The sequence below is a fragment of the Galeopterus variegatus genome, unplaced genomic scaffold, assembly GCF_000696425.1.
Source record: "Galeopterus variegatus unplaced genomic scaffold, G_variegatus-3.0.2 Scaffold2869, whole genome shotgun sequence".
In the NCBI taxonomy this organism is placed as follows: domain Eukaryota; kingdom Metazoa; phylum Chordata; class Mammalia; order Dermoptera; family Cynocephalidae; genus Galeopterus; species Galeopterus variegatus.
In genome coordinates, this window is record NW_007728980.1 from 45,705 (window position 1) to 56,144 (window position 10,440).

The window sequence follows — 10,440 nt, forward strand, 5'->3', positions numbered from 1 at the left end:
TCTGGTCAAGTGCTTTGCACATTTATTAATTAGGCTGTTTATTTACTGTTGAGTTTTGAGATCTCTTTATATATTTGGATAAAAGTTCTTTGTCAGACATGTGATTTGCAAATAATTTCTTCTAGTTAGTAGCTTGTCTTTCCATACTTGTAACAATGTCTTTCACAGAACAAAAGTCAATTTTGAAGTTCATTTTATTGATTTTTTAAAAATAGATCATAATTTTCATGTCATACTTGAGAACTCTTTGCCTAAGCCCAGTTCACAAAGATTTTTCCTTGCATAATTTTTAAAATGCTTTTGATTTTTATGTTTTACATTTAGTCTATGAACCACTTTAAGTTAACTTTTGTTTCAGTTGTGAAGTTTAAGCAGAGTTTTATTTACCTATTTGCAAATGAATGTCTAATTGCTTCAGTACCACTTGTTGAAAATACTGTTTTCTCCATTGAATTGCCCATAACTTTCTCAAAAACCGATTGGCCATATTGTCTCTTTTTTTATTTCACTTGTCAATGTGTCATCAAATCCACACAGTTTTGATTACAGGACATTTATAGTACATATTAAAATCAGTTAGTGCAATTCTTCTATTTTCGTTCTTTTTACTCAAAATTGTTTTGGCTGTTTTATTTCCTTTTCTTTTCCTTATATCTTTTCAAATAAGCTTGTCAATATCTGCAAAAAATCTTACTGGGATTTTGATTGGTATTACATTAAATCTATAGGTCAGTTTGGGGATATTGACATTTTAATGATGGTACATCTTTCAACCTATGATTGAAGTATATCTGTTTATTTAGACCTTCTTTGATTTTTTCATTAGCATTTATAGTTTTCAGCATAAAGATCTTATATATTTTCTGTTACAGTTACACCTAAGCATTTTGTTTTGTACCTACTGGACATTTTTTTTAAAATTTCAGTTTCCAATTGTTTATTGGTAGATAGTTCCATGTTAATCTTATATCCTGTAAAACCTTATGGTTTCAATCTCACTTCTGTTTTCAAAACCTTTGTTGTGTTATTTGGACCTGTCTCTCGTGTTTGTCATCCAGATAACAGTTTGGAACCTTCGTAGTGGTCTGGTACATAGATTGTTTCTCAAAGCCTCCGACATGCTTTTTAGTATCAGATCCATGCATACACAGCTCAAGATGCGCCCAGGATTTCATGAACAACATTAAAAAGTACCTTTTCCCAGATTCCGTTCCTCTCCACAGTCTCCCAGGCACTCTCCTGTTTCCTGTGGCTTTCCTTTTTGATCTTCCATCCAGCAAGCTTGGGTTTTATTTACCCATTCTGCTGTGATTCTGCTGTGCAACTATACCCTCTTTCTGGGGCCAAATGCCAGCAGACAAGAAAGAAATAAAAGGTAAAGGGCATTTACCTCACGTCCTTGGGATCACAGCTGCTCTGATCAGAGAGGAAGCTTTCCTTTCCTCACAGTTTTAGGCTCCTGTGAGCCTTGGTTGCTGCCACTTTTGTTGCTGCCACCACTGCTGTCGTAAGATTACTTGGGGACTGGACAGGTCTTCTTAGCTTTAGGAGACCTGGTTCCTGCTCCGTGAGCCTGAAGTAGAGCTTTCTCTGCCTACTAATGCCTACCTCTGGGTTTGGAGCTGTGTTGAGTCTAGGTCAGGGATATCAGAGGGAAGAAATGGTAAACTCATTGCTGGTTCAGTATTAGTTAAGATTCTGGTCTTCCTCACCAATATACCTGGTGCTGTTTCCTTTCATAGCCGTCAAATATCTCCTGGAAGACAGGATACAGTTTCCTCAGATATAACATAAATGAAGTAAAAAAACTAATTGAGACGCTACTATTGGGAAGGGATACATGTAAGGTTCATTATGGAAGAAGAATCAATAGGGCTTAGTGACTGATTGGAGGGTAAAGACAAGGCAGAAGTAGGGGTGGAATATTCTTGGTTTTGGCTTTTGGAGAATGGCATGTTATTGATGTGAGTTTGGGTCTGAGAAAATAAAGGGTTAGGTTTGCGGCTTGCAGAATGTGAAATAATAAGATCAGATCAAAAGGAATATAGAGTTCTAGATTAAGAAGTCAGGATTGAGCTTGGAATCTGTAATTGTGGTAGATTTTCATAAAAGAATAGGTGAATCCCACAATAACTGATGGAATTTCTGAAGGTGACCTGATAATGGGAAAGAGCAGAAAACCAAGCCCTAAACATTAGAGTGTGTAAGCTACTAATACTAAGAACTATTGAAAATTTTTATTGGACTTTTAGTTTGAAAGTGTTATGTGGCTTCTGATATTTCTGAATTTCAGCCAGAATAGAGGTGTATTTCATTATATATACTTAAACAGAACTCTCAATTCTGTGAGCCCTAAGTAAATCTAGCATTTCTGTGTAATTGTATTCACCAGAAAGATCGTCAAGGTGCATGCAGGCAGTCACTCACTGACTGTGTGTTTACTTATGGCCCTTGTTTATTTTCCTGTCCAGGTGAGATTTTTATTTCCTAGTTACATGTCTAGATGGTTTAAATGCAAGGCATGTCTCATGGCTGAAGATTCCTGTGCATGGCACCAGGACTACTTTGTATTCACAAAGATTGACAGTGCTAATGATGGTTTTTCCCTGGATGTTTACAGTCATTTGTTGGTTTGCATCTCTGTGGCATTTCCAAAGTAGAGAAGTTATTTACATTTTGCTGTTTAACATTTCCAGAGCTGGAAAAGAAAATTCTTTTCTTTTTTGCTCTACTAAGGATGGCAGAATAGGTGGCAAGGAAGTTTAGAGAAAGAGTGTCATTAAATTGTCCTTTGTCAGAAGACTGTTTTGCATTTCCTTTCCTTCAGTCTTCTAAAAATATTTGTATGTTGCAGCACATCAGACTGAATATTTCATTAGGAAGCATTAGGGGAGTTATTGTAAAGGCAGATTTTAAGGAACTTTAATCACTAATGTATTATATATGCAGAAAACCTAGTTGAGAAGGGAGTGTAGATTTGTGTTCCTGAAATTTCCTCCTTCTTTGTCTTCCATATCTTCCTGGCACTGTTAAATATTTAAGTCTGTCTGATGAGGGAAAGAGGAACTTGACCTTGTGATTGAAATACCGTAGCAACCGTGAACTATCCATCTTTTGCTTCTCTTATGGCTCTGCGCATTAAACGGTGGTAGTGACCTGGCAATACACTGTCTGAAATGACATAGTTTTTTTTTTCTTCATATAAATTGAGATCTTTATTACCACAGCCTCATCTTATTGCCACATGAATTGCTAGAAAAGGATATGAAGATCACTTCTATTTTTGGTTCAGTCAAATTTGTATCCTTGTAAAAATACCAAGATATAGTGCCATATATATATATATATATATATATATATAATGACGTGATTATGAGAAAAGCTAGCTGTTTTTTATTCAAGTATAAGTGTTAATTTACTTTCCAAAGTCACATTCCAGGTTTGATATGCATTGGGTTTGTTTTTGGTTTGTTTTGGGGAAAAACGTGATGGGAAGGTGGGAAGTGAAGAGAAGAGGCTAGAATATGCCTGAGATTTTTCTTGAGCCTGTATCAACCTGTGATGGCCTATGATGCCTGTGATGGAGTCATAGGACTGATGAGAGCATGGGGTTTGAGTGCTGGTATTGTGAAATAGCTGTTAGAGACCAACTGTTTTTTTCTTTTTTTGCAGTAAAGAAAACTGAAATTCAGAACTGAAGTGATATGTACTGGGGCACGTAGCTAGTTAGTAGCTGAGCTGTAAGTAGAACTTGGGTTTTTGTTTCCCAGCCCAGAATTCTCTTCAGTGTATCTTCTGTGCAGATGTGTTGAATTTCTATTAGATAAAATTCAGTAGAATTTTGGTGATGAATAATGGTTAAACTGTTATTACTAGCTTCCCCAACCTGTCAGGTGATAAATTGAAAGCATAATTAAGCATCTTAGAATAAATTTTTATCTAAATCTCTATAAAGTCATCTTTGAAAGAACTTTTGGGAACATGAAGTATATATTTCATTTGTGACTCTCTTAGTTGAAGAGAGGTGTTATCTATACTCTTGGTGTGGTAAATTGTTACAGAATAAATAGGTAATAGCTTCTGCATTTTATGTTTTAGTTCAATGACAAGGAAAACTAGGCTTTGGGGTGTCTTGGACTCAGTTCTTTAGTTTATAACCTGGATTCACCATTTTGTTTACCTCAAATCTCAGATGAGGAGACATGCCTTAGGGTACTGAAGAGCTGCCTATCAAAAATGGTTTGGAGGGGAAAATTGATACTGGAATACTACAGTGTCACTAGATTAAGCAAGCTCCTTGCTTTGATTTCTACCTCAAATCTCAGATGAGGAGACATGCCTTAGGGTACTGAAGAGCTGCCTATCAAAAATGGTTTGGAGGGAAAATTGATACTGGAATACTACAGTGTCACTAGATTAAGCAAGCTCCTTGCTTTGATTTTACTGAGGAACTTAAGTAGAAGCCTATAGGAGATAAAGTAAAGAGAAGTAGGAAAGCCAAAAGGCAAAATAAATGAATGAATGAATAAATAAATTGATTAATTAAATATTTTGAGTTTTTTTATTGCAGTATAATTGATTATACATATTTGTGATGTACAGATTTGAATATCAACACCTGTTTACAAAATATGGTGATCGAATCAGGGTAATTAGTATGCTCATGTTTACAAAACACAATCAATCTTTGTGACCCTTAAACAATTTCACGCTAATCCCCCACCGCCTCCCCTTTTTCCACTTTTAATAACCACAGTTCTCTTTTCTTTTTCTGAAAGTTCAACAAATTACTGTGATTGCTCTTTCTTTCTTTAGTTTTTATTTATTTCTTAACTCCCACTTATGAGTGAGGATATGCAGTATTTCTCTTTCTGTGCCTGGCTTATTTCACTTAATATAATTTTCTCTAAGTTCATCCATGTTGCCGCAAAAGGCAGAATTTCATTCGTTTTAATGGCTGAGTAGTATTGCGTTGTGTATATGTACCATATTTTCCTTATCCAGTCATCCATTAATGGACATTTAGGTAGGTTCCAATAGTTATCTATTGTAAATAGAGCTGTGATAATCATGGGAGTGCAGGTGTCCCTTTGACATAATGATTTCCATTCCTTTGGATATAGATCCAGCAGTGGGATTGCTGAATCACATGGCAGTTCTATCTGTAGTTGTTTGAGAAAACTCCATACTGCTTTTCATAATGGCTGCACTAACTTAGTCTCTCAACAGTTTAGGAGGGTTACCCTTTCTCCCCATCTTTCTCAGCATTTGTTATTCTCTGTCTTTTTGATAATAGCTAGGCCAACTGGTGTGAGATGATATCTCAGTGTGTTTTTGATTTGCATTTCCCTGATGCTCAGGCATGTTGAGCATTTTTTCACGTGTCTCTCGCCTTTTGTATATCTTCCTTTGAGAAATGCCTATTCAGCTCCTATGTCCATTTTTTAATTGGGTTACTTGTTTTCTTACTGTTAAGTTGTTTGAGTTCTTTGTATATTCTGCATATTAATCCCTTGTTGGATGCATAGTTTGCAAATATTTTCTCCCATTCTGTAGACTGTTATTTTCACTTTGTTAATTGTTTATTTTGCTGTGCAGAAGCTTTTTAGTTTGATATAATCCCATTTGTTCATTTTTGCCTTTGTTGCCTGTGCTTTTGGGGTCTCATTCATAAAGTGTTTTCCCAGTTCTACATCCTGAAATGCTTCCCCTGTGTTTTCTTTTCAGAGTTTAAGATCTTCTGTTTAAGTCTTTAATCTGTTTTGAGTTGATTTTGATATATGGTGAGAGGTACAGATCTAGTTTCATTCTTCTACATGTGAATGTCCAGTTTTCCCAGCTTCATTTATTGAAGAGGCTGTCTTCCTCAATATATGTTCTTGGTGCCTTTGTCAAAGAGCAGTTAGCTGTAAATATGTGGGTTGATTTCTGGGCTCTCTATTCTGTTCCATTGGTCCGTATGTATGTTTTTATGCCAGTACCATGCTGTCTTGGTTACTATACCTTTGTGAAATAACCAGGTAGTGTTATGCCTCTGGCTTTATTTATTTATTTATTTATTTGCTCAGGATTGCTTTGGCTTTTCAGGGTCTCTTGCTCTTCCATATTAATGTTAAGGTTGTTTTTTGTATTTCTATAAAGAATGTCATTGGGATTTTGATGGGGATTGCATTGAATGTGTACATAGCTTTGGATATTATGGACATTTTTACAATGTTTATTCTTCCATTCCAACAGCGTGGAATATCTTTTCATCTTTTTGTGTCCTCTTTAATTTCTTTCATCAGTGATTTGTAGTTCTCATTGTAGAGATCTTTTGTCCCCTTAGTTAATTGATTCCTGGATATTTTATTTTATTGGTGAGTATTGTAAATGGGCTTGCTTTCTTTATTTCTTTTTCTTCTAGTTTGTTATTGGAGAATAAAAATGATATTGATTTTTTGTATGTTGATTTTGTATCCTGCAACTTTACTGAAATTGTTTATCAGCTCTAAGAGTTTTTTGGTAGAATCTTTGGGTATTTCTATATATACAGGATTATGCCATCTGCAAACAGGGACAGTTTGATTTCTTCTTTTCTGGATGTGCTTTATTTGTTTCTCTCGCTGATTGCTCTGGGTCATACTTCCAAAACTATGTTAAATAAGAGTGGTGGGAGTGGGCATCCTTGTATTGTTCCTGTTTTTAAAAGCTTAAAAGCTGAAAGGTTTTCCTCATTCAGGATGATATTGGTGGTGGGTTTGTCATATATGTCTTGGATCATGTTGAGATACTTTCCTTCCATACCTAACTTGCTAAGAGTCTTTAACATGAAGTGATGTTGAATTTTGTCAAATGCCTTTTCTGCATCTGTTGAGATAATCATGTCGTTGTTGTCCTTGATTTTGATGTGGTGTATCACATTTATTGACGTGCATATTTTGAACCATTCTTGCATCTCTGGGATAAATCCCACTTGATCATAGGGTATAATTGTTTTGATGTATGCTGTGTTCTGATTTTTAATATTTTGTTGAGGATTTCTGCATCTGTGTTCATCAAAGATATTGATCTGTAGTTTTCTTTTATGGTTGTACCTTTGTCTGGTTTTGGTATCAGGGGGATGCTGGCCTAATAGAAGGAGTTTGGAGGAATGGACTCTTTTTCAATTTTTGGAATAGTTTGAAGAGAACAGGTATTAATTCCTCTTTAAAGGTTTGGTAGAATTCAGTAGTGAAGCCATCTGGTCCTGGGCCTTCTTTGTTTGGAGACTGCTGGTTACCACTTCAATTTCTTTGATTGTCATTGGTCTGTTCAGGCTTTCAATGTCTTTTGGTTCAGTCTTGGTAATTAGTATGTATCTAGAAATTTATCCCTTTCTTCCCGGTTTTCAAATTTGTTGTCATATAGTTTTTATAATAATCTCTAATGATTCTTTATATTTATGTAGAATCAGTTGTAATGTCTCCTCTTTCATTTCTGATTTTTTTAATTTGGGTCCTCTCTCTTCTTTTTTTAGTTAGCCTAGTTAATGGTTTGTCTATTTTGTTTATCTTTTTAAAAAACAACTTTTTTTTCCATCAATTTTTTGTTTCATTTTTGGTGTCTCCATTTCAGTTAGTTCTGCTGTGATCTTAATTATTTCTTTCCACCTACTAATTCTGGGATTGGATTATTCTTGTTTTTCTAGTTCTTTGAGGTGTAGCAGTCGGTTGTTTATTTGAAATCTTTCTGTTCTTTTGATGTAAGCATTTATTGCAATCAACTTCCCTCTTAGTACTGCTTTTGTTGTATCCCACAAGTTTGGGTATGATGTGTCTTTACTTGCATTTGTTTCGAGAAATGTCTTGATTTCCTGTTTAATTTTTTCTTGGACCCACAGGTGGTTCAGAAGTATGTTGTTTAAGTTCCATGTGTTTGTATAGTTTCCACAGTTTCACTTATAATTGATTTCCAGTTTTAATCCATTTTGGTCTGAAAAGATACTTTAAGTGATTTCAATTTTTAAAAATTTGTTGAGATTTGATCTGTGACCTCACATATGGTCTGTCCTGGATAATGTGCCGTGTGCTGATGAGAAGAATGTATATTCTGTAGTTGTTGAATGAAATGTTCTGTAGATATTTGCCAAGTACAATTGTTCTAAAGTGTAGTTTACATCTTCTTTTTCTCTGTTGATTTGTTGTCTAGACGATCTGTCCAGTGCTGAGAGAGGGGTGTTCAAGTCCCTAGCTATTATTGTATTGGGGTCTATCTCTTTCTTTCAGTCTAATAGTGTTTGCTTTATATATCTGAGTATTCAGTGTTGCGTGTGTGTTATTTACATATATATATATGTATATGTGTATATGTATATAGGTGTATATATATGTATGTATATATGTATCTGTACATATTTATGTCCAGATACTTTTATAAAGGGAATAGATAGAATTACAGTTCAGAAGTGTACTCCCATAATACATTGCTTATTCTCCAACTTTAGCATTTATGAAAGGTTCAGTTGCTTTGCAACTAGTTATAAATTTATGTTCTCTGCATTGCCAGGAATGTAAGCTTCATAACATCATCTGTTATTACTTAGTCTTTCTATCTCCAATGAACATTTCATCACTGTTGAAACGCATATGCCACGGAATCCTATACACTTTTACTGTAGTTTTGAATATCTATTTCAGTAATATTTCTGGAAAGAAATGGAATGTAATTTGATATATTAATAACAATAGCACTTCTGTTTTTGCTGCTCCATTGCTACTGCTAGGATGAAGAAGGGGAGGAGGAAAAAATTATCTTGTTTAAGGCTGAGCATTTTACATTAATCATCTTACATAATTTAATCCTTAAAACAGGGTAATTATCTGTTTTCTAATAATAAAATAGCATTTAGTAGGAATTGATTGAAAGAAAGACACCATTGGTATTCAGATTAAAGTTAAAAACAAATTTCATAAAAGAGTATGACTAATAAATAAAACATTGTCATATGACCACTGTTATCCAATCAGTTCAGCTTAGATAGAAATTATAGCATCACATTATACCTATGGGATGGCTCCCTACCCATTTTCACAATAAAGCTCAAGGGAAAAATATCATCATGTGTCACAGTATTTCTATTTATTCTGTAGATTTTCTTGCCCAGAAAAGAAATTAGAGAATCTTAAAGTGTGATGTTATTAATTTTATTTTTAGCTTTCATTATTATTGCCAACCATAAAATTTTTATACTGATGAAACAAATGATGATGAAAATCTTAGTAATAAAATTACCATCATCATTAAATATGGGATAGTTGTGCAATAACCAAGACTCGAAGAAGATAGAAACATGGGTTTGCCACTCTAACTTGGAAAAGTCTTTCCATCTTTTTGAGTCTCAATTTCTTTATCTGAAAAGTAAGGAGTTGTACTAAATGAGCTCTAGGTTTATGTTCTGCTTTACATGTACCTTAACTTATGTTTACTAGAAAAGAATCTCCTTCAGTTGGTCTCTTAGAATGAGAAATGATGTTAGGGAAAATGCACAAGGTCAGATTTTGTAGCCAGTGTCCTGGTTAGAGAGAAATATAGGGATACTTTTGTCGATTTTATTCAGCTATAGTTTCAGTGATAGACATGTACAATATTTCACGCAGTTGGTATGGACAGGCTGTGCTTTATGCTATTGTATAGATTTGATGGTTGCAAATACGGTGTTGATCCATTACACACTATTTCTTCCTTGAGGTTCCTCCTGAGAGCCTTCAGATGGATTCATCTTCATGAAGTAGTTTCGACAGTCTATACTCTTACCCCACAAATTCATGGCTAATTTTCATTTGAAATTAAAAACCACACTCACACAAATTAACATGTTTTGCTGTGTTTAAAGCAGTTTAATTACAACAAATGAAGTAAATATCAATGTTGGTGGTTTTCAGAAACAAATGTGTTTTGGACATGTTTTGAAGAGAGAGAAGATTCTTACCTTTCCATGTTATTTATTTCTGATTGCAGAACTTTAGATGGTGGCAAAGTAGTTGGCACCATAGAAGTCAGTGTCGTGAAGATGGGGGAGATTGAAGATGGGGAAGCTGACCACATCATGACAGATGTGCAGGGACAAAAGGTAGGATCTTGGTCAGTTTATTGCACAAATTTAATTAGAAATGATCAGTTTTGCCAGATGCTTGTGTTACCAACACCTCTGTGGGGTTTGAAATCTCATCTTTCAAAAGCTAAATAAGAAATTACCTGTGGAACTGGAGTACAATAAATATGTGAGCTTCGTCCTCTGAACCAGAGGTCCCATTTGCATAGAACTGTGCAGCCATGCACCATTCAGAAACACCTTCCTCTTTATAGCCAGCTCCCCTGTTGACACTGCCTCTTCTCAGTTGGAATAAAAGTATTGATCCTAGTTGCATCCTACTGTAACCCTGCACGAGATGCACAGAAAATTCTGGGAAGGCTATTGCC

At 34.9% G+C, this 10,440-nt stretch overlaps 1 protein-coding gene across 1 annotated transcript in view; it reads left to right on the plus strand.

Moving 5' to 3' along the window:
- INPP4B (inositol polyphosphate-4-phosphatase, type II, 105kDa) overlaps positions 1–10,440 on the plus strand; it is a 303,350-nt gene that overhangs the window by 30,153 nt on the left and 262,757 nt on the right. The window contains exon 4 of the mRNA XM_008583251.1: positions 9,979–10,090. Within this exon, the coding sequence (XP_008581473.1) occupies positions 9,979–10,090 (112 nt within the window). The remainder of the gene's footprint in view (positions 1–9,978; positions 10,091–10,440) is intronic.